This window comes from Dinoponera quadriceps, unplaced genomic scaffold, assembly GCF_001313825.1.
Source record: "Dinoponera quadriceps isolate SergipeBrazil2010 unplaced genomic scaffold, ASM131382v1 scaffold566, whole genome shotgun sequence".
Classification (NCBI taxonomy): domain Eukaryota; kingdom Metazoa; phylum Arthropoda; class Insecta; order Hymenoptera; family Formicidae; genus Dinoponera; species Dinoponera quadriceps.
The window spans coordinates 5,075,198-5,100,479 of NW_014555972.1; the positions used below are offsets into that span (position 1 = coordinate 5,075,198).

Sequence of the window (25,282 nt, forward strand, 5' to 3'; positions counted from 1 at the left end):
GTTCTTTTTCACAGCTACCTGTCCTCTTCTAACGGCGTCCCATCGCGCAAAATCAACTTCGTTAATGTTTTTCACGCCCCGCTAACAAATACAAAAGGCGCCGCGCGGCGATTGAAAGCCGCAAACATACGAAATGATTTACTTCCACGAAATAATTATGTAACCGCGAGTGCGGTAACGATTCCGGCCAAGATAGAGGCGGCCGGAGGAGAGCCGGAGGAGAGCCTGACGAAACCGCGCGCAACAATGTGTAAGATACATTTTAATTCGCCGTGAGATACGATCGTTTTCCAATCGATTTCACCGCCTCGGGAAGTCGCTCGTTCGCGCGTTCGTTGCGACAATATTTCCCACAATTTACGAGCGTGCACCTTCATATACCGTCGCATCGCCCGCAAAATTGTCAGCGGATATCGATAGACCAGGGAATAATTCAACGCGCTTCGAAACGCACGCGACGTCCGAACGACTCCGGCGCATCGCGCGCCCCTCGAGCTCCCCCTCGGAAATCGGGGAGCGGGGGGGGGGACGAGCAACCCCACATATGTGCGCGTACTCCCGCGAGGGCGGGGGCCCCCCCGAAACGAACGCCGCCGGAAAAAAGGACGATCGTCGTGGTAGTAGTAACGGTAATAACGTCGGATAGACGAGCGCGTAGCAGCGACTATAGATCGCGCGCGCATTATAGAGCTCACGTTGGCGGTACGTCTGGTCTCTCTCCCCCTTCGACGGTATCCTTCCCCATTCTCGGGCCCCGTATTCCCCTCCATTCCGCATAGGCGTCCGCCGGTCCCTTAGTACCCTGGTCGGGACCCCTCTCGCCGTCGCCCTCCGCCGTTGCCCTCCTCGACGGCACATAACAAACGACCGCGACTTCTCGTCAGTCGCCTCTCGACGTATTGCTGCTGCGTGCGTGCGTGCGCACGTACGCATATACGCACTCCATCACGCGCGAGCAACTTTGTGCAGTCGCGCGTCCGTCTCACGATATCCTTCTGTGAGAAAGAGTAGACGGCGGCGACAGTGGTAGCGAGTGGAGAAGGAGGACGAGAGGGGCAGGTGTAATTTATTCCTCCGCGAGAGAGGAACGGAAGACAGGGGCACCTATAGCGGCGAGTTTCATCGCTACGCGGTTTTGTCCCGCATCATATGCGCTTAGAGCAGCAGAAGCGGAGGGGGGTTCTCGACAAGAAGGGGGATAGGGGAAGAGAGAGAAAGAGAGGAGAGAAGAGGGGTCGGTACCGATTGACAGTTGGTAGTTAGTGTCGCTTCCTCGATACGCGACGGTCTGTAGTCGCGTTGCGATCGTTCGGAGCGTCTCCGCTCTTCTGGTACGCTTCTGCCACGGAAAGGAGGAGAGAGGGGAAAGAAGAGGAATAGGAGGGAGAGGAAGGGAGAAATAAAGAGAGAGAATTACGTCTTCGAGAAGGGGATATCCGCGGCGAGGCGCATCGGCTTCAGCTGTTTACCTTAACGCGCGCCCCGCGGTCGCGAAAGAGGGAAGGATCGCTCGAGACATCGAGGGTTGAGGTCGGTTAGGATTCTGGCTCCTTTGAACGAAGAGGAGAGGAAGAAGAGGGAGAAGAACGTCGGACACAGAGAGAGAGAGAGAGATCCTCGTGTCGCTGTGTTTACACCTGAGTTCTCCCTCTGCAGTTTGAAACCGCGTGCCAGCGGGACGCGGAGGAATCTCGTGAATAATTATCGAGGGAATTAACCGGCTAGAGAGAGAAACCGGAGGCTCTCGGAGGAGGATAAGGAACAACCCGGGGAATTCTTCGGCCGACCGTCGAAAAAGAACGAGTTCTGTTCGAAAGGGAACGAATAACCCGAGAAATTATCTCGAGGGACGACGAGGCACAGCCGGAAGCGGCGATAGGACAAAGACGCGACCCTACCTCCTCCTTCCCGCCATTGCCGACCGTGCACGACGCTTTATTACTCGTCCGCTAACTGATTCACGCTAACGCGTGAGCTGTGGGAAAGCGCGTGAGAGAGAGAAAGAGATAACCCGCGCCGAGATCTCTCGCGAGAGAGGAACTGGAACACGTCGAGGACTCGTCGGGAACTCGTCCAGCGTGGTTCGGTGACCGAGCTCGCGTGGAGAGTCCAGCGAAGGAAGGACGTCCGAGGAGATAGAGGGTACGAAGAGAGCGAGAGAGAGAGGGAAGAAGGGGGAGAGAGAAAGAGAGATAGATCTGGAAAGATCGAGAGAGAGAAAGAGAGAAACGGTGAAAAAAGGGCGCAGAAGGAGGGAGAGAAAGAAACCGGGAGCGAGAGAGAAAGAGAGAGAAAGAGCGACGAAGAGGGAGGGGGCAACAGAGAAGGAAGGTGAAGGGGCAAGGCATTGGTGAAGACGGGACGGAAGACGAGGGAGAAAAAAGGAGGGAGGGAAGTAGAGGCAGCCCGCGTGGACAACCGTGCACGCTCGTGTCTCTCGTTTCGTTTTACTGCTTTCGTTCGCGCGAGCGGCGCGTTGGATGAGCACACTCGTTAGTGCCGGTTGATGGTACACGTCTTCGGCGATCGTGATACAGCGAGCCGTTAGAAATTTGCACGGTGAGAGAAGAAGAAGAAGAGGAGGAGAGGAGAGACCTTGTGTCCCGGGAGAAATATCTGTCGATCGCGAGTGGTGGTCCTCGGCTTAGGATCGGGCGTGGAAGTCGGCCAGGCGGGCCTCGTTTTCGTCTCACGGTCAAGCAGACACCGACGCAATCATGCTGAAGCTACTGGGGAACCTAGGTCAGTACCTGAAGACCTCGGCGATCAAGACCGAGTCCACGGTGTTCAGGATGCACAACAAGCTCACTCCGGTGCTGCTGTTGGCGGCCTCGGCGATACTCACGGCCACCCAGTACGTCGGTAGCCCGATCTCCTGCATAGTCAAAGGTGTGCCCGAGCATGTTGTCAATACTTATTGCTGGATAATGTCCACCTTCACCATGCCGGACGCGTACTTTCGAGAGGTATGTGATTCCCGACTTCCCGATTCCTGCCGATCGTTACCGTCCCGGTTTCTCGCCCGGCTGTTCGACAGACTAACGCGAGTCGTGAGAACAGGTGTACGAGACACCGACGAGCGTACATCGGCACGATTATGTAAACATCGCCGGTGTGAATCCTGAATGCTGCTGACTGTGTATCATACGGCTCTCTCCTCGTGGTTTGTCAATGAAGGCGATCGGTTGTAACATTACTTACTGGACGAGAAAAAATTTATCTAATTCATGTGCGAGTTGATTAAATCGGGAGAAAAATTCGACGGTAAAGAACGAATGCGAAGAAATTGGCGATATTCTTGACTAAATTAGCGGACTTTGTGGCACGAATCACCGCCCGTCGTAAGACTCCGTCGGTACGGAGAGCGGAAGTCTATGCAGCTTCGAAAAGACAAGATTTTTATGATAATCCGAAAACTTACATTTTCATCGGAAAGAAACTCTCTATAGGTCAAGGTCAACAAGGATATAAAAAAAATATATATATATATTATATATATATATAAACAGATTACATTAACTAAAGGTCGAATTCCGCGCAGATAGCGCTAACGTTGGCGCTGTCGCAACACCGTGTCGTGTATCCAAGTTGAAATAAAATCTACCCGGGTTGCTGCGTTGCACGTCGCTCCGTAAGCTAAGAACGTTCGCCGGGAGACCGCGGGTTTAGTGTGAAAAATGTTTTACGACTTGAATGACGGAAAAATAAAATCCCGGCAAACGCCGTCCGTTCATCAGTCGCGTGCTGTCGCGAATACAGTCAGCTTATTCTGCCGAGCATTTATTTCCGCGTTTCTCTTTCTGTCTCTTTCTCTCCCTCTCTCTCTGTCGAATAGAGAGCATGCAGCGTCCGACGATCGAGCCGATCAATTAATTCTATAATCGCATTAATTAGTCATGCCTTGTTGCATTACACTTGAAAAACTAGTCACAATTTTCATACATTATCACGTTTTTTCGTCAAACAGGATTCTAATCGCAGCTTCAAAACGTATTCCTCCGATCGCGAGACGTGACTGGAAAATTTATGTCTCACGAGTGGACTGTGAATATAGTTCTTACAGACGTCCGTCGACGCGTTCGCGCTACACTGAAAGCTAACTCGCGAAGCTGTGTATCGAAGCTATCGCGTATGCTAATTAAATGACAATTACGCGCTACTAGATTCGATACGATCATATCGGATTAGAGCGGTAGACACAATATGCAGCCGGTAAATCTTCCTGGCGGCTGTATATAGTAAATTGCAATTATATTTACCGCCTTCCAAATTTCCGCCGCTCGGTATTAATTAATTCATGGCGTGCTCCGACCATGTCCATGGTTCACACACCGTACTTCCTCCATTTTCAGATTGCATCACCCTGTATATGATATTGATACGCGACACCACGGTATTAATAGAGATTTGTCCGTCGCGTTTACGGCTTTGATCCGATAGGTCAGTAGCCGGTAACATAACCAGCATCTGATTTCCATACGCGATAGCCGTATATGTCTGTCTCTCTGTCTCTCTCTCGTTCTCTCATTCTCTTTCATACATGTGTACACACATGCCTTTCACGCATGAATTTTTACGGCCAAGAGCGGTGCTCGCGATCCGTCTGGCAAATAATCACAGAGCCCGCGCGGATTTACGATTGTCCGCAATTCCTACTCGCGAGATGCCAAACGCAAGCGAAATTAAAACACAAAGAGAGAGAGAGAGAGAGGGAGAAAGAAAGAAAGAAAGAAAAAAAGAAAGAATTTCTTCCTCGGGAATAATAATTCACGACCGCGAGAAAGAGAAGAGCCTCGGTGCTCTCGGCGCTTCCTCTTGAGCTGGCGAGCTATCGGCTATCCGAGGAGTCTCGAGGAAACCGTCGTAGAGTGGAACATTTTTCTCCTTATCAATATCCAAGCCTGATACGCCACGGAGAGAATCGGGTGACATGGTTGCGCCTTGCGTTAGCGCGCGATGGGTGCACACTAACAGGGCGAGCGCGATGCGCGTGCATTCTCATTGTTATCCGCTCGTTCAAGTATCGTATGTCTTCAGACCGGCAAGGAGGTTGCCCATCCGGGAGTGGCCAACGACTTTGGAGACTTCACCGGGAGGAAATACTACACGTACTACCAGTGGGTCTGCTTCATGTTGTTCTTCCAGGTAGGCGGTCTACCGTTATCAGCGATCTACCACACGTGCGACGCGCGACGTCGCGCCGTGATCGCTCACAAAAAAGGAGAGGAGAAAGAAAAAAGAGAAAGAGAGAGCGCGCGCGCTCTTGGCGTCCGCTCTTTGTGTCCATTCCTCTGTCTGCCTTTCCGCTGATCCGAGCTTATCTTTTGTATCTGTCGGCTGTCCGCGGCGCACACGTGGAGGCACACACGTGGGAGGTCGCGTGGTCGCTTCGCGCATTCGCGCACGTTGCGAATACTGATACCGTCGTGTCGGCGGTTTTTGAACGCTGACACGCTCGCTACCGCGGTTTGTTCGGCCTGCTCTCCCCCCGTGAGCCTGCGTTCTAAAACCCTGCTCGACCGGTAGCGTTTCTATAATATGCATTTAATTGACCAACCCTTCTCGACGAATAAAGTTTAATGCGCATTTAATTGGCTATTCATAACTAAAAGAGCAAATATCTCCTTATAATGATATTTATAACATTGGTTAATCAAACTAAATTATTTTAATAAATTCTTTTACGTCGAGTAGGGTTCTGAAACGCAGCCTTGGTATCTCAGTTACGCGCAACTTGAAGTGAGAGATCGATGCGTCACATATTGCTAGTAGAATGTTAAAGTTTAACAAAGTCAATGGGTTTCTGGCGTTTGCTCTTCGGGGTCGCTTCGAGGCGATCTCTAATGTCCGTTCCTACCAATGTCGATTACACCTTAACCTAAGTTTAAGTGTTTGTCTGAAGGAAGTTTAAAGTCAACGTTTAATCGACGTTGGTAAGAATAGATATAATAGAATCTTCATATCTCAACAATGCCATATACGATAAAGACCGAAGAATCATGAAGATCTCGAATCCAAATTTTAGTCCTACTTGAAGTCTAATTTAGTTCTACATTAAATCGGTCAAAGGTCTTTTATCGCGCTCTTTGGATGCTACAAGTGGGGAAATTATTGCCGTTTTCTCCACTTGAAGGTTTAACTTGTAGAACTAGAATTTAGACTCAGGGTGTAATCTAAAGTCGTTAAAAAGTATTCACGTTAAATTTAGCGTGAAATCGCGCGAAGAAGTGCCCGCGGTTTATGGTATACCCATGATGCGTTTTTCATCGAACCGTCGTTGGCGTCATTCGCGTTATTAGCTGCGGACATTTTTCCCAGCACGCGAGTGTTTATTTATTGAATTATCTCCCTATTAACAGGCACTTTTATGCTGGATTCCGCAATGGCTGTGGAATTTCTGGGAAGGCGGCTTGATGGAGACGATCACCATGGGCTTGGATCAAAGCATGGACACTAAAGAGAATATAGAGAAGAAGAAAAACTGTCTCATGGAATATTTGACACTGTATATGAAGGTAAGAATACGGGTCTAGTTCGGTCCGTAATTGTGTGACGAGCGAATTTCTCCTTTGACAAAGTAGACAAAGTAGACATTTCTAGCATTTTATCTCTCTGTAAGAGGGCAGAAGGGCAACTGCTCCATCCGATAAGTATTGTTTATCTGATCGCTGGTAATCGTTTATCTTTCAACGAAATTTATCTTGTAATTCATGGAGCACGCAACAATGGAAACGTTGCTACTACCGTTGTTATCGCGTGTCTCTTCCTATATTATATTATTCTAAAAATAATTTCGAAGATAAGATTTAGGTAATACCGGTTGACTGCCAATAGAATTATCAGTTATTGAGCAACGATGATGTGAACAAGCGGCGGTTTTGACCTATTAAGGCTTCTGGTTCCTCACCGCAACCATCTCATTTTACGAAGAAGCGAGAAAAACTCAGAATTCTTGCAATGTATGTTCAAATAAAAAAGTATATTCACATAGAACGACATTTATGATCGATTCGACACATTCGTTGTAAATTAACTTTGCTCTAAAAATCAATAAATAAACGTAAACTTAACACGACATGCAACCTTCCTTTTTAATCAGTCTTTTCCCATGCTTTCGTGTCGTTAATTTTACAGCAATTTATTGATTGTCCGAGTAAAAGGAAGGTATTAGGAATATTAAAAAATTGAATTTGCTGGATAGACCACAAATGTCACTTCGTGGCTACATCTTTTCACTTGAACGTGTACCACAAGAATCCTGGGTATGGATCTTATCTCTTCTGACGTGACAAAACAAGATGACTCGTGAGTGAAATAGGAGCTTCCAAAAAGAAATAGCCGAATATCCCAACTCACGAACTGATGCGTCGGACAATCGAACGGATCGTGCAATCCGAACCGATGCACTCGTGTGTACAACCCACGCGGGCGCGCTGCATTTATTTATAAATAGATTAGTGCGACATGTCGCGCTGCGGTCGCTTAAGACGGTATGTCAGAGGACGAATTGCTGGCGAAGGGAAAGACACACGTAGAGAGAGAGAGAGAGAGAGAAAGGGAAAAGAACGAGCGAACCTTGCGCGACGAGAGAGGGAGATGGCCGCGTTAAGTCCAATTCGTCCTCATTGAGTCCAATTTGCCTTAATTCAACGACGAATTGTGCTTGCTTTCAGCGTCACACGACGTACGTGTATGAGTACTTCGCCTGCGAATTCCTATGCCTCGTCAATATGTTCGGCCAGATCTACCTGATGAACTACTTTTTGGGCGGCGAGTTCTTCAGTTACGGCACGCGGGTGATACAGTTCTCCAACATGGACCAAGAGAAACGAGTGGATCCTATGGTCTATGTGTTTCCCCGCATGACCAAATGTATCTTTCACAAGTACGGTCCGTCGGGCTCGATTCAGACCCACGACTCCCTCTGCCTACTACCGCTCAACGTGTTCAACGAGAAAGCCTACATCTTCTTCTGGTTCTGGTACTTGCTGATGGCCGTTTTGCTAGTGGGCCTGGTGATGTACAGGCTAATGATCATCTTCGCGCCCGGTCTGCGGTCGAGGCTGCTGCACATGACGGCGAAGAGGCTGCCGATCGAGATCTGCGAGAGCGTAAACAAGAAGGTGAACCTCGGTGACTGGTGGATACTCTACAACCTCGCGCATAACATGGACCCGGCCATCTACCGGGAATTCCTCACGGAGTTCACGAAGAAGATGAGCAACTCCAGCCACACCAAAATGAGCGTGTAACTCGCGCGTGTGTATGTACAGTAGGGAATTGCATAGTTTTATATGCCGACGCGGACTGAGACACTCGCACCTCGCGACAGAAGCTCCCTCTTCCCCACGCGTCCCCTGCAAACAGTTCCGTCGCGATAGGACTCTCATGGATATACAGATTTTTGTATATCGTCGTAATGCAGACGTGGTATCGCATTGCAGAGCATTCCGCCGCGCAAAGCGGCTGAGATTCGAGCCGGCCTCTGTAATTCAGGAGCGATCCGACTCGGCCCTCCAACCTTGGACGACGCCGTATTTTTCAGACGGGCGTCTCTTTTCAGACAAGCGCCGCTCGAGACGCGCATAAGCAAGTGGAAACGTCCGCTGGAAACGTGTCGGGAAAACAAATTCACGCGTTCACGTTGCGATGTAAATTCATCGGTGACTTCTCGTCGCGCGAGCAGCCAACGGAAATCGCTTAATCCGATGTTAACAGTTAGATTACACGCTGCGCTTTTTCGTCGAGGCCGTCGGTGCGAGTGACGAATCGAATTCGCGGACGCGACTATGGGAAGCGCGAGTCAATGAAGACGCGAAGGAGTGACAGAAATAAAGCAAGCCGAAGTATATCCGGAAGACAAACACGACACTAATTCGGGTGAAACATTCGTCACACGTCATTACACGCGTGCGTTATCGAACTAACGGAGAAAATTCCTTGGCGTCGTTTGACTTGACATTATTTGATTCGCGCAACATAATCGTTGGACTTGCATGCCGATATTTTTTATTTATTTCTTTTTCCTCAAGAAACGTGTTGCCATTTCTCGAGAGTTCCGAATTTCGTTTCGCTGACTAAACGGTAAAACTACTTCGCGGAAAATCTCGTTCGTACAATGCGAGATTCAATGTAATCTCGTCGTATTGAGCTTTCCCGATCGCACATATAACGCCGATTGAGTTATCCGTTTGTGCGAAATACGGACGAACGTGCGCAATGTGATTTTCCGGCGGAAATGAAATGTGGCTATCTAACGTGATTAGAAGTAATGGCTTGGGAAAGGTTAATTATATGCGACGCGACTCAAAAGATCCTTCCTTGAAACACGTGCGATTTTGCCGGAATCGAATTGCCGAGGATGTAGCGATGCGAGAAACATAATTGACGGTGTTGTTTAATCGCATCTATTTCTATTCTCTTAAAGTGAATTAGCGACAATGTTCCCGCTGTGAATCAGCAAAAGGAGTATTTTACCGACTGATAATCAATGAGTACGGAAGAGTTTCCTGACTCGTACCAGTTACCTAAATTGTGCCTTATTATTTTTTTCTGTAATTATTGGATGCAAGCGCGATCCAGTGATAAATATATAAAATAAATGAGAGATGAAAAACAAGTCAAAACTTAAAAGACTTGTATTTTCTGTGTGATATAAAGATCTTAAAAATATCTCAAGTGTACGATTTTGGCAATTTTTCGCCCTTTGTTGGTTGATTTTCAGTAGGAGCACTCTCGTTACCGGAAGTAAGATTTTATTGGAGCTTTTAGTGCACGAACTCGTCGCATATTTATATACCCAGTTCAACTTTCCGTGTTCGTGACGATGGAATTAACGTCTTCCAATGTTTCATGTGTCTTGCGTGCACGTGCGGTGAGACGTAATTTCACATAATTTTTTGTCTACATCCGCGAATTCTGCATCAATAACGGAAACAGTTGTCTACTCAATCGACTATTAACTGCCTTTTTCAGCGAGACTTTACTGACTGCAACATTATACTTCCAACTAAGCTATCAGTTAGGACATTTCAGTAAAAAAAGAGCCTGATTGCATTTCAAAGAGTACGTTGTCCAAGGGTTAAAGGGCCGAAAGATCGTTACCGTTCGCTGCGTGTCGATCGGAAACAAAGAGAGATGTATTGTGCTGAGAATTCTTAATTTCAATTTCAACCACAGAATCTCTTCGACTGGGGTTCCTCGCAGTCGTTCGTTTTTACAGGTACATTCTTAGATAAACGGTAACAAGATGAAGAGATACTTAATATAAGATATTAAGCGGATTGCGCAACAAACGACGAGAGAGAGACTTCTTAGCGAGAGATTTTCTCCGAGGGGCCTTCGGGGACTTTGGATCCTTTTTTCTCGGCCAGTCTCTCCCGGTGGGACTCCAAGCCGATAGTCGCGTATTACGTATATGTCCTTAGTTTAAATAAATATTTGTCTAGAGTGTGCAGAGAGAAAAAAATGGACTCTTTCGTGTTATGGCGAAGCCCGCTCGCCCGCTCGCTCACGTGCACGCGCGTTCGAATACTTTCGCCGCTGCGCGCTTGCGTCATCGCGAACCGCAAGAATTCCGCGTTGCTTGCGGCATCGCGACCTGTGCGCGGAGACTCGCAGAACGGTCGATCGCACGCACGCACGCACGCACGGAGATCACGAAGAGTGTTCGGGTTCTCTTAAGGTTTCTCGGCAACCGATCGCCGCCTCTCGCGGACTTCATCTATCGGTCGCATTCACGTGTATGTTCTCTGCATTGCCTTATGTAAGATGTGATAAGTAGCGTAGCACTCGCGCGGGATTGGAAACAGGAGAAACCGTCTCGAGAAGAAGAAGCGAACGAACGAACGAAAAGGAAACCGAGAAACTTCGTCGCCACTTTATTGCTCACATTCGGACGTCGTCGCGTTATTTTTCTCTCTTTTTACCCACTTGTGTTCCACGGACAACAAAAGTCGTTGTCGGACAAGACTTCCCACTCAGAATCGTGGATTCGCGTTCGCTCATATCTTCGTTTAGTATATAAGAGACCATTTTACTATTATTACTACTATTACCGTTACTATTCTCGTTGCAGTGAGTTTTCATTGTACAGGTGAGAGGATGTATGAAAATTAAATAATCGGACAGCGGAGTCTCTGTTTCTGATTTCCCTCTCTCCCTCTCTCTCTCTCTCTCTTTCTCTCTCTCGTTTTGAACGCGCGTGGAACAACGCGGAGACTTCAATGCGACGCGCATCGATATGCGGCTCTCCGTAAAGCTGCCTGCACACCTACACGCGCGAGACTACCTTTGGCCGATGCTTCACGTTCACTTCATCGTGCGCGACGGCTGTTCAAACAATTAACAAGCGATTTTCTGCGTTGTCACGATTCTGCGCAGAGCATATATCAGCGAAGTATGATTCGTCGCAACAAAATTTGACATCCGCGAGTTGCGAATCCGCCATTTCATCCTATTGTGAAATGTGCTAAATTGTGTGGCATGTAATAGATAGGCTATGCATTATAATAATGGAGGAAATAAAGGCATGTTTCGAAATTTGCACGAGATCGGCGTAAATCAATGGAAAAGTAAACAGCAATTTGTAATGATGTATACGCGTGTTTACAGAAAAAGAGGAAGAAGAAGAAGCGTTATATTGTAAGAATATTTTGTTGAAACCGACGGTACTGTGCGGATGTATTTTCCCCAAGTATCATTTACATGATACCCGTTTCAGATACAGGGGGCCTTAACGCTTCCAGCATTTGCGATTAAGATAAGCATCACGGAACCGCATTCGTGCGATTTGATGACGCACTTTCCAAGTCGGTCTGCGAATAAATTACGCTCCAAAGAGCCGATAAGTCACAATACCTTACAGACATATTGTAACCATGGCCAGCGTATTTGTAAGAAAAAGTACTGTGGTTTTTTGCAAAAAAACTTATGGCAAACAATGATCTAGCATGTATTATCCTGGAATGTTTCTCATGAAATTTTCATGTATTTAATCAATAATTGATTTATAAGTGTAACCCCTTATTCACAATCTTGCTTTAAGACGTAAACAGTAATCAAATTGACCAACCATGGTCGTTTATTAGAAGAATAATTGCTTGTGGTTGATTAATTTGCTTACAGCTTACGATGTCTTAAAGCATGACAAGGGGTAAGTTAAACGCGTATGTCAGACGGATCGATCTGTCGAGTCTCACAAGTCGTGAATATGACTGATTATTAATGTATAATCTAATTAAGAGTGTGCGGAGATATCGAAGTCTCAAAGTGTATTTTAAGGACTCTTCGATTTATAAAATGACATAATATACAGGATGTTATACAGCCTTTTTACAGGTGTCAATCGCATAAAAACGGCCTTTTATTGTATCCACTCTAACGGAAATATTTTGCTGAAGATATTATGAAATCGATGCAAAGTGAAATGAAAGTTATAGAAAAATTACTGAATATATATATATATATATATATTCAGTATATCATATATATATTCAGTATATCATATATATATATTCAGTATATCATGTATATATATATATATATATATATATANAATGCAATTTAATACTGAAATACAAGGAAAGTTTAAAGTATACTGTTGAGAAGTAATAAAGAAATTTTGAAATATCAGATATCTAAATTTATTGAATACAACTGAAAGTTGCGTGTCTTTTTTAAACAATTAATTTTTTACTGAAACATTGGTGAAATGATAATGAAATGGGGTCAATTGAGAGATTTTAAAATACATTTCAGCAAATTTTCGTTAAAATATTTCCATCGTTGTTAATGCGCGAAAAATTGCGAAAAATTTGTTAAAATATAAATATATACGATTGATTTATATAAATATATACGATTGACTGCTGCAACAAGGTTCTAATGTCTTTTACGTTACGTCGTTTCGTATACGGAAGTCTGTTAATCAAGATCGAGAAATGGATTGTTTTTCCGCGGAAGAGAGGCGCCGGTAAAAATTTAATCACTTCCGGCAATGATATAATTCATCTGACTCTTTGTTACTCGCTTCGCCGTAATTCCGGCGCATCTGACCCAATAATTCACGTATCAGCGATAATTCGCGTGAACGGGAAGCGATGATGTTCGCACGCACCAAGTCGATTGACGTATTATTTTTCGCGTGTCTCGACACATATGGTCCATATGTGTTACGGTAAAAAAATGATGATCGAAAGCCCCAATAAGCTGGTGACGATCGCGATGACACTGAGCTTCTTCATGAGATCGTGGGCGATATATATACGCGCGTGTGTATCGTGGGAAACGAGATCGCGTGATTAATGTATACAAAGAACTCAATTAATCCTGTTCTGTGGATTTCGCGGATTAAATAATCAATAGACATGGTGAATCGGCCGTGAAGCGGCGCACAATTAAGCGCCATAAATCAGACGAAATCCAACGAAACTGAATAAAGAGCGAAGTCAATCGTATTTATACGAGTCTCATTTTCTCAAATTCATAGCGGTACTCACGGAGGGTACGTCGTTATCTCGTCGCAGTTTCACATTTTTTTACAGCCTCTAAGATAAATTAAACAGATTCTTGCCGGCGGGAGACAAGATGCAACTGAACCAACAATTCAACGACGCTGTCAGAGGCGCCCTCTGGCGCAATACCTATCGAGCGCTCGCCGTGCGGGTCGGTACGAACGTTCAACCGTAAATTACCGACCGATCGATCGTGGTTCGAGTACAAGATACGCGTTTGAAGCGACGAATGTCACAAGAAAAATGAAAGAATAATTGATTCTAAACACGCTACAGCCTCTAAGAGTCGATCTCTGATTAACTTGATCGATCAAGTGTCAACCGTGATTGGTTCAAGGAACTTTTTCTGCCTAAAATTTACAGTCTGTATTCACCGAAATCGCAGCGATTTAGCCCCGGCCTATGCTCAATCCCGATCCTACCTGTAACGGGCGATTCCCTCGTGTTCAATCTGACGCTCCTGTTCGCACGCAGGATTCGCGCTTTTGCGAGCGAACGACGCGAGACGCGCGGAGTTGACCGCCATTCGAATGGACGAAATGGCGGGTATGACGGTCGAGACATCTGTCGAGCGCTTTCACCCTCGCGTCACGTGACTTCCGTCGTGGACAACTTCGCGACATTCTCGCGCCATTCTTGAGATTCGGCCGAAGTTTTCATTGTCTTCGAAAAATGGCAGCGAGAAATCGATCGTTTCAAGATGCGGTACGCCTGCGAATCCGCACTCATCGTGATTATTTACTGTCTCTGTGTACTTAGAGATCGGATGGTCCTGGCGTTCACGATTAATCACTCACGAGGTGAGTAATCGCGTTCATCCAAAACCACTTCATCAGAACCTGTCTTACACTGTAAAGTTACACCGTAACAATGAGAGGGAAGCGAACTCGTCGCCTGTTCATCACAGCATATTTTTCATAGCGCGAATTCGAGGGATTCGCAGCGAAGACTGTCCGAGAAAGAAACGCTCGGGTCGTGATTGAGTAAGAGGATGCTGGAACGACGATCGGTCTTCGAAGGTAAAGCACCCTCACCTAAACGGAACTAAAAATGTCGAGAAATCATCGACAATTTAAATATGATTTAGGAGCAAGATTGGAATACAGATCTATGCAGCACAAACTTCCAAAGGACGTCCTACATCCTAAGGACGTCTCTCGGATAAAATGTGCTGTATGTGAAGGTATATGGGAAATTGCGATGGAACGAGTGAATAACACAAGAGAGAGAGAGAGAGTTATACACTACTACTACTACTTATTATCCCGCATCTACACTACGCATGAACAGACATATAAAACCTGTTCGACTACTATCTTGTTAGGCTTTTAATCTTCATTTTATTGACACACCATTGTCTATTAGTATAGTTCAAAGTGCGGAGTACAGTCATTTTGCACATACAAACTATAGAACTTTTATATTAAGCAAATTTTTCTGTAAGTCGTGACAGCTACACGCACCGAACAGTGCACACATTCTACGTAGATTTTTCGAATCTTTTTTTCATCCTTAAGTTTACCGTTCACTCAGGTAGATGTGTACACTTCACCTGTGTGAAAGAGTTTTAAATTTTGTCAAGTCATCTCTCGTGGAATGGTGGAACCTGTAATATCGGTAATCACCGATCACTCCGGCAACCCCGTTGAGGAATAATTGCAACACGAAAGCTGATAACAATCGCGTCTCATTGCGACATGCCGTTGCGAGATCGGCCGCGGCATTTTCGGCGCATTCGCAGTCTCGCTCGACGCGATAGATAGGCGCGGATAAAAATGACCCCTATCGAAGCATAGTTTAAGTTAATCGACGTCGGAGGAATCGGTCCTAAATTAGGGACGGACAACTCGTGGACGCGGTGCGGCGCGGCGTGACGCGGCCACGGATCTCTCTCTCTCCTTCTCTCTCTCTTCCTCTCTTTCTCTCTCTCCGGCAAGATGCACGCGCTCCCGGCGTACATTCGCACGCTCCGTTCGGGTTCGGCGTTTCTATTCCTGGAGCGGGCCGACTCCTCGTCCGGCTCCTAACCGGAGGTGCCATGCCCCGGCTACGAGAGCGACGTGCGAGCAGTGAGCCGTAGTCTGGCCGCGCGGAGTCGAGCGAGTGTGTGCGGAAGAGCGCGGCGTGCGGAAGTAGTTTGCGAAATGTGCGTGCGCGTGCGACGAAATCAGCGTGGACGACAGGACGACGCCGACGCCGCTCGCCGACGGGGCGCAGGAGGCCGACGCACAGCCGCGTGATCGATCCGCGCGAGATCGGATCTCGTCCACCGCCGCCGCTCTTTCTCTCTCTCTCTCTCGTCCGTCGCTCTCGGTGCGGCGGAATGCCGGATCATCGTCATCGTCGTCGTCGTCGGTCGGCGAGCGATCGCGCCGCGGTTCTCCCTCGCGATTGACCTCCATCGCTCCCCGGGATCGCGTGACCACCGCGGAATGTCCGGTCGGCGGGCTACCCCTCGGCGCCGCGAAGATTCTCCTCCGGAAGAAGTTCGCAGATCTTGACTCTTGACTTGGAGCTCTGCGGGGCCGATCTCAGGTCGGCGGAGGTGACGCGGGAGTGACGAGCGCGACGAGAGGTCAGGAGGAGTGCTGCGCGAGAGAGACTCACAGTCTCGTGTGAGACGTCGATATCTCTCTCTCTCTCTCTCTCTCTGTTTCTGTCTCTCTGTCTTTCTATCCGCTCTTCGGCCTAGAACACAATACATACGTCGTATGTCGCTTTCGGATGTCGGAACGCAACCGATGGTCCAATGAGAGGATTTCAAACTCTTTTCGCGAAAACGAGCTCTCTTCATTGGACCCACAGCGACATACGACACATTGTGCTCCAGGCCTTTGAAAAACGCAGCTCGCAGCTTTCTTTCCCTCTCGCGTAAAAGTTCAGCCGTTTTTACAGGAGACCACGGAAAGTGGATGCAAATTTTCACAATGGCACAACGGGAATTACCCTCGCCGCGAAATCACAATGGTGTTCCGATTGTTCATTATCGCTTCGGATATTTTCGGACCCTTGTCTGAGGGAGAAAGAGAGAGAGACGATGTATTTACCCGCAAACGAGGCGCGCGTGCTGAAAGAGCGTGACTCGAGAAGCGCGAAGAGGCTTCTCGTTTAGCCTGAGATTACGGCAATAGCGTTGGTCTACCTTTTCACAAGAAGTCGCGAAAATACTGGGAGGCAGAGAAAGATGGAGAGAGTAAGACATAGATGGAGAAAGAGAGAGAGACAGAAAGCACGAAAGTGCTCGGTTTTTCTATTTCTGTGCGATCATTTAGGAGTTTGCGCTGAATCTCCAGCGAGCTTCGCTCTTTTTACGCTCTTTTTACGTTTACGGCGAAGTTATACGCGCAGGAGGGAAGCGGGTGAATAGATACGCGGTTGTCACTGTTTACGTCCGATCCGACGTTGTTTTCATAAGGCTAGAAAGAGAAAAAGAGAAAGAGAAGGCGAAGGGTGAGTACGAGGATAGTGGCGTCCCTCAGGACGCTCTGTATTCTCTCGCTACGCTTCTAACCGTTTGAATCTATAATTTGTTTTTGTATCATCGCAACCGTCGTACGCACATCGCGTCCGCCGAAGAAGATTCCCGAGGAACAAGAAGATCAGTTCCGTACGAATGGAGGAAGAACGCGGGGAGTCCGAAGCGCGAAGAGTCCGCCGCGATCTTTCGTAGCGCACGGGTCTTGCGTTAGAGACGTCAGACGTCTTGGTTGAGAATCATTCGTTAATTGAATCTTTTAATTAGACGATCGACGCACGAGTCATTTATTTTCCCGACGAGAAATCTCGTTGACCCGTTGCCCGCCGCGAGTGCGACATCCACCACGCGAGTGAAACGACATTCGCAGTTTGCATGATCTCCCTCTCTTTCTCTCTTTCTCGTGGCGATCAAGCCTTCATTTGCTTTCTTACCGATGAATAATATCTTTATGTATGAAATATCGGTGGGTATATTAAAGCCCACGGCGATTACATCGCGCCTGGGATCTCAAAATATCTTTAGCCGCCGCCGTGCATTATGGAGCCTGTATTGTTTACGGTGGTTTATTATTATTTCCTGTCGTCGGCGGAGTTTCCATTCCCGTGCGATATGTCAATGACGGTCCCTCCCCCCCTCTCTCGACATTTCGTTCGCTGCGCCTCGTGATCTTTACACGTCGTTTAAAAATATTTCGATATCGCGAGGTCACGCGTGAGACCCCCGCGAAATCCATGGCGAAACGGCTTGGTTACACGCGAGAAAGAGAGAGAGAGAGAGAGAAAGACAATAATTTCGACACATTGTGTTCCACTTTTATCAAGTCGTTAACGAAATCTCTCTCACGACCTTCGTGCTATAATTCAAATGATTCTAAAAAAACAGAAAAGAAAAGAAGGAAGGAGAGAAAAAACGACGAGAAGAGAAGGACGCGCCGTGAGTTCCATCATCGTCCGCGCGTAATCGCGGATCTCGATTCGCGCACGTGGGTGAGGAAGGCAGACGTGGCGTGCCGATCTAATCCCAATCGAATGACGCCCGTGCCCATGCTTTATTTCAAGCGTACGGCCTAATGCGTTTACTACAAGCGCCGGCTAATTCACAAGTCCCGGCTACGAGGAGAGATCGTGCGTCAACACGTATCGCCGTCGTTGCTCTCCGTCCGCGGCGATTGTCCGTCGCCCGCTAACGGTGATGTATCACTTCCTCTCGTCCGTCGCTCGTCCCCCTCGCGCTTTCTTCATTAATAAATATCCATCGGAGTGCTGTTACGGCTGTTGCTCGTTTCGAAGCACTGAGAATTTCGAGTACAGATACACTTAGGCCGCCACCTTGTGCGGCAGCATCGATACATATCGAGCACGTATTTTTGTATACGGACAGAAGTGGACGTGTACAAATTATCTCGGATTGATTTAGCCGCACGGGCTACACGTGTACACTTAATGACTTCTGCGAGATAAGAATCATCGTAACTTTCCCTTCGATCTCAAACAAGCCCCTCCTCTCTCTCTCTCTCTCTCTTCCTCCTTCGAGCGCCAATTTTTCTTTTTAAACTTTAATTACTTCAGCAATTCGTTCCCAACTTAAATACACCATCATCATCTAGCTTTTCTCTGACAAATTACGAAGGTAATAGAAACTTTCATATCTCGACTTTGCAAATAAATTAAGTAGTAAAAACTCTGATCTGCAAGAGGATTTTGATTTTTGATTTAAACGATTGCAAACGTCTCGCAATATTGCAGACCTTCTTCAGTGATTTAACTCTTTCTACCCTCTGCTAATTACGATAGATATGACCGTCGTTAATAAGTAGCTTCTCAATTGCATACAGCATGTATGCACGTCGTGAAAAATCGCCCGCCATTTGCGGACGTTATATTTGTACTGCACTTGGTTTGAATCTGTCGGTTAGAATTTTCTTTATTACATTATTCCGTCTCAGTGCCACACGATTGAATATTATGCCGTATACAGCGTGCACTTTTGGTTGGACCGCGCAGCAGTCGAAAGAGTTAAGGAAAAATAAGATTTACAAGGCAAGAAAGGGACACAAATCGAATATTCGCGAATAAAACACTTAAGAAAACGTCACTTCCGATCGCTACTGCTGTTTAATTACAACGCGTCTGCGATAATTGCGTAGAGGAGAAGGTGGTATTATGGTGATATTAAATATTTATTACTTAGGACGTTATTTATTTATAAAAATACAGCGATACTGCATAATGGGTCGAGAAAAAACATGGATGGTGATAATGTCGCTTCGCATTGAAATAAATTAGATACAATTTCGTTTAAAAAACACAATGTTTTGTTACAGATTCATATATTCATTCAAAACAAACTCTTGAAAAGAACCGCAATGAAATAGTGACTGAAAGGACATCGTTGTCCCCAGAAGTGACTATATTTTTCTCTGTAAAATATATTTTTCTCTGTAAAAAGTCCGCAATACCGCCTTCTCTGCCGTGTAATTTCGCTGCCGCGTTGGATCGTATCCGACGAGCTTCCCGTCACCAAAATGCTCCCCGAAAAATCGTATCCCAGGCTTTTCCGCGGGACCGCCTTGGGAATCGAGCAACTCCGTCGGAAGGTACCGGCGATTCGCGCGATACCATCGGCGCATCCCGCGGTATTCCCGCGATGGCATCTTAAAGGTACACGGATGAAAAAGCCGGAATGGCATAGTCCATACTTAATTCCATATAAAGTACGGACGATGATAAACATTCTGAGTGGGCTCGCAGGGAGCGAGAAAGGAGCGGGGCGCATTAAGGCTCGATTCACACTCGCGAGAGGCGATCGCGTGCGCGTCCCGTACGCGTTCCAGTTGCAATCCGCTGAAATATTCTCGGAGACATATCGCGAGCGAAGATACTGCACGCACGCGTGCCACATCGCAACCGCAGCGAGAATAAGCCGCACGGAGCTGGTTCGCATAGCGAAACGATTATTCGACTCATGCACTGCAAGAAACGATCGCATTCCGCGCTGAATACTCTGAATATTCACTCACGGACGATCTTCTTACCGGAGCCGCGGTATGATTTGGCGTAATGAACGATCCCTCGCAAGCGAGTCTACCGTTTCTGCGCGAAATCGCGCTCGCGACGACAAAGCGCGACGCTCTCTCTCTCTCTCTCTCTCTTTCATTTGAGTATCGCACACGTGGTTTAACAGAAATGAGTCAACGGCTCAAGAATACCGTTGTTTAGTCATCTGGGAAATTTTCTGCGGCTCGAGAGCTCGGAGAGCTTTTCGGTAATAAGACACGGCTCGAAGCTCATCTAGCATCTAGTTGCTTCCCGCGATCCGAGGTGCCCACCCGGCTTTGTAGCGTGCACTGGGAAACAGAATCCGGTTCCCGCGAGTGAACAGAGACCATATGAAAACTCGGTGACAAGAAATTATATCACCGTTGCAGAGTATTTATATGAACATGAATCCGCGCTAAAGCTCGGCTTCAGACAACCGAGAGCGATTGACTCGTGGCGAATTCGATCATCCGCACTACACCGGATCAGTGCATATAATTCTCTGTTAGTCGTAACATCCAATAAATACAGTTCTAATATTTGTCAATTTGTTCTTCACTGTTTTTTCATACATTTTAGTACCTATTAGCCAGGTGCTAATGAAAAAAATCGTTTCAAAAAGCGGAGGAAAATAATGGGAGAATTATTGTGTCTGTGAGATACATTGCGATCATTCATGGGTGAAAAATATTGCGACTAACGGAGGGCCAAAGGCCGCTACACAGCCCAGACAACACATAGTATTTATCAAAATATTTAAAAAATATAGATATTAAATATTTCATAAATATTCAAATATCCGGGAAAGTCATATATGAGAAAGATTATGGTAAATATTCAGAAATATTTGTGAAGATTATTTTTTCTAAATAATTAAAACATGGTTTCACTTAAGTGAAATCGTGTTTCTATGAAAAATTATGGAAAATCTTCCATAAAATAAAATTTTCTAAATATTGCGTGTTGTCTGAGGAATATAATAGCATAACATGACACACTTAGACGATGAAATATAATTAATATATATATTTTGCTAAACAACGCGGAAATATTGCCATAATTGCTTCACGCATAACAGCTTTCGGCACCGGTGCAGCGCGAGTGAGCGAATTCGCCGTGAGTGTGAAACCTCTTACAGGGATCTTTCTGTCCGTACAACCTAGTTTTCCTCGGGCAAAGGAAGACTCACAGTCACACCGAGGGGACTGCTTTTCCCGTGTGGATCCACCCTAAAAGCGGTAGAGCAACGCTGAGAGAAAAAGCGGGGTAAAGAAGATGAAGTCCGAAGCGCGGCGGCTCGCCCTTTTCTTCATTTTGCCCTTAGGTATTCCCATGCGGCTCCCATCGCCCCGGCCGGGTTTTTCCGTCGCCTCCTCCCCGCCCGCTGCTCCTTCTTCGCCTCGCGGCGAAGTGCAGTCGCACGCGTAAACGCTAAAATAGAATAGCGCTCGCTCGCTCGCACGTAAGTCAAATGAAATTACGGGCCTCCCAACCGTCGGGGCTTGTTTTTCGGCAACGTAACCGATCGGCGGCGCGCGTAGTAACGTGTGTAACGACATGTACACCGAGGGCTATCAAAGCGAAACGCGGTCTTTGAAGTGGCCGCGCGCTACCCTGCGCGTTAATTGCCGCGGAACTTTCGATCCGTTTCGCTTCCCGGGCCCCTCCGCCGCCGGCGACGGCGACGGCATTAATGGCACTCGGAAAAAATTATACGCGCGGACGAGACCCTTTGCGCGCGCGCACGTCGGTTATAAATAAAGCAAGCCTCCCCCCGAGCATTTCGCGGCCGAGACTTCGCGATCCGGTGCGCCTCGCCTGTAACCGCCCGGTTACCACTTGTCTCACTTATCATCCCGCGATGCTCCCCCTATCGCTCAGCCGCATCTGGAAAAAGTTTCGTCCCGACGTTGCGCGTCGTATTTACACCGCGACGGTGGCGGCGCGTTCGATGCTCATCTCCGCGAGGCCGAATAAGAGAAGCGCGACAGCGTGGATTTCCGCTTTGGGAACGACACTAACGCTCGAGTTTTAGCCTTTATTTGCGCGATCCGGATCGGCAGGAAATTGGCAGCTAATTGGTGGGACGGCGAGTCGCGCGAATTGATTAGGCTGCCGTTGAGTTTCATGCGCGCCCGTGTGGAGTTGCGCGGAAAAAGCGCGAGATCATTACGCATGCGAATTAAAGTTACGCGCGGATTATTACACCCTTGGAAGCGATTAACGTCCCGTTTCCGTCGGCGGTTCCGCGTCGATGGCTCTCGTTCGCGCGTCAACGGGCGCCTAATGGGTTAGTAAATGTCGGAACGGGAAGATTTTTACGTAAAAATTAATAAAGCGACACACTCCAATTTTCGTAAATCTCCGCACAGTCTCCCGCGGCGGGAAAGAGATAGGTAAATGTTTTAATTATCGCTCTGGAGTTTAACTTTCTAAGAACGTTACTTCTAAAAAAGTTTGTTCAAAGAGAGAGTCGCCAGCGAGAAATAATTATAATTGCAATTTGCTAGTCGATGATGAGGGAGGGAGAAATATATATATATATACTAGGTGATCCTCAAGTGTTCCAAAAGATTTTAAGGAGTGATTCTTTATCACATTAATTCAAGACGAAAAAACTTCATGTAACCATATGTCCCAAATGATGTAGTTTCGAAGATATAAAGTGTCAAATTTGAAGGAAATAAATTTCGTCTTTTCCAAAACCATTCGGATGATTTGGATGAAACCATGTTCCAAGCACATAAAGAGACTCATCTTTTCATTTTTTGTATTTGATAATCAAATAAAACGAATTTATTGATTTGCAATTATTTAAAAAAAAATGGTTTATTCTATCGAAAATAATAAAGACACTTTTTTTTACACTGAATTACCCTATTTATCATTAAAAATGCCAAGCTTGAAAAAATCAGATTGAACAAAAGAATAATGTGCAGCCCCAAAAGATGACTTAAGGACCACCCTGTATATGTAAGTGGATAGATGTAATTGCTTTTATTTCCATTCTGGGGCTTTGCCCTCTAAGAGCGCTGAAGCAAGAAATATCTTTTCAGTGTTAATCATGAAAACGTAATGTTTTTGCAAGATAAACATAAAGTATTATGCGTAAAGTATAATTCACGACCGGACGTGCGCGGCCCATACGCAGGACTCTGCATGAGAAACTATTGCTTTCGTCGCTGTTTTTCTAGCTGATACAGAGAGATAGAGAGAGAGAGAGAGATATGGTCGAGGAATATTTAGAATCCACATTTCGCTTCTCGAAGAGCTTCATTAACGTCTTCTGACGTAGGTAGTTTTCCAATGTTTTGAAGTATTTGATAATTTTGGCACGTCCGACGTTTCTCATCTCCATGGCGCAGCTGCCGCGTTAAAACATCATCGGGAGATGTCCATGTGAGCGAGCGAATGGGTCGGACGGATAGACGTGCGCGGAAACAAGTGTAAAATGTTTTATTTTCCCAAAAACATTTCAACTCGAAAATGGTTACCAGCGAGCACATCTTGGCACGGGCCCAACAGCACGCAACTTCGCTGAGTCAAAAGGGACCCTTGTACTTTCGCAACCCCCCCTGACAAAGAAGCATTCGAACGAGCGTCTCTCTCGAGTGCACATAACAATATCTCTCTCCGACGGGCGAATTACTTAAATTCCACGGGCGCGAAGTGCAGTTTCCAAGTTTAGCGACGAGCGATAATTTTGCCGGATTCACGAGCGAGCGAGCGAACGAAGCGAGAGGAGGCGGATTCGCACGGGACACGGGCGGATGTTTCACCGCGAGAATTGGTCAGCGATCGGAGAACACGGCTCTCGCACTTGATCTTGAAATTAATCGAAAGCAAACCGCGAGCGACGCGGCGTTTCCGAGTCGCTTCGGGTGCTGCAACGCGCGACGGCCCGCGGATTTGTCGGCCGGAATTAACACCGGGCCGGGTAATCGGATTTTCTTCGCGACTCGAACAAATCGTACTCTCGTTGCCGAACGAGTTTATTCGCGATGACCCACGTTGCCGGGCGAACTGCCGAAATTTTCGTGAACGGAGAGATATCTCGTCGATAAACCGTGGTGCGAATTTGTCCTATTTTTCCGTTTTCGGATAGACAGGGGTGTGTAAATTTGGTAGCAATTTCACTGGTCGATTTGTAAAGGCATCTTTTATGAGTGCTTCATATAGCTTATATTTATCACATAGAATGACATCACACGACATGAATATTACATTCATATTTATCTCATAGAATGACGAGATGGAAGCATGAGAGAAAAAAATATAAAAAATTAGTCGAAATACACGTCGTGTAAAATGTAACATGAAAATCTGAGTGCAATTTCTAGCATATTTTTCGCATCGATATGACAAAAAATTTATATTATTGTGTGATGTAAATTTAACGACCGATTTAACGGTGTTTCTATTCTTGTTACTTCTCTTTCGACTGAACATCTAAGAGTTTAATTCCACTGTAATTATCCAAATCGTAAATTTTTCACTATCGATTATACGACGTGATAATCATGAATATTTATCTGGGCTATGTTGGCGGGTGAATCGCAAAAACTCTCGCGAGCGGCAAGATAATCTCGTGATAAACGAGATGGCGGGGGTGTTTTTCCGTTGCTTCTTTTCGTCTGAATTCCCCGCTCGACAACGCACGCTTGTTTCGTCGCGATCAATTTAATTAGATTTCCGGCCGAAGTAGACGCGTGTCGACGCGCCCCGCTCGCGGATATTTTCGTGCGCTTTCCCCGAAATTTCCCGAGCGACGTGTCCATTTTTCGTCCGTCTCACGAAAGACGATGCTTCCGAGTCGCGGACGGACACGACGTCGGGCCGTCGGTAAGACTAATCACTTCCACGCTCTCTTTACTCGGTACTCTAAAGGAAAAGAGGACAAACAGTGGCGATGGGGGAAAAAAGAGCGAAAGGCAACGGCGAGGAATTTACGATGACTTTATTGGGGTATCAAACGTAAGACGAGAAGCAAAATATGCGAAAGCCCCGAGAACGAGGCGCGTCGTAAAGATTTTTCGCTCTTTGACGAACGGTTTCCGAGAATATCCCGCCGTGAAATTTGGAAAGCCGCGAAGGACTCTCGTAAACGTTCGAATGCGCGTCGAATCTCGCGGCTGCGATGTTTCGTAATTTACGTAGAAGACGCGAGAGAGGTAAGCAGCAACGAATTGCGAAGGAATCCTCCCTTTTTAGAGTATCCAAGCGCAGAACGTTGGTCGTGGTTTTCTGAAAGT

General features: G+C 46.6%; 2 protein-coding genes across 6 annotated transcripts in view; both read left to right on the plus strand.

The window, feature by feature from the left end:
• The first annotated feature begins 2,267 nt into the window (after positions 1-2,267).
• LOC106746396 (innexin inx1) lies at positions 2,268-12,003 on the plus strand. The gene is made up of 4 exons (XM_014622974.1): positions 2,268-2,966; positions 5,038-5,145; positions 6,360-6,515; positions 7,674-12,003. Exons 1-4 carry the CDS (start codon positions 2,718-2,720, stop codon positions 8,250-8,252), a joined length of 1,092 nt encoding a protein of 363 aa, XP_014478460.1. The 5' UTR covers positions 2,268-2,717; the 3' UTR covers positions 8,253-12,003.
• Positions 12,004-15,597: 3,594 nt separating this feature from the next.
• LOC106746290 (innexin shaking-B) overlaps positions 15,598-25,282 on the plus strand; it is a 30,934-nt gene continuing 21,249 nt past the window's right edge. For 3 of the 5 annotated variants that reach the window (XM_014622712.1, XM_014622716.1, XM_014622715.1), the window contains exon 1: positions 15,598-16,089. The gene's annotated coding sequence lies outside the window, so the exon portion shown is untranslated. Of the gene's footprint in view, positions 16,130-24,901; positions 25,202-25,282 lie in introns of those variants that run through there. The other 2 variants (XM_014622714.1, XM_014622713.1) reach the window with 2 other exon arrangements.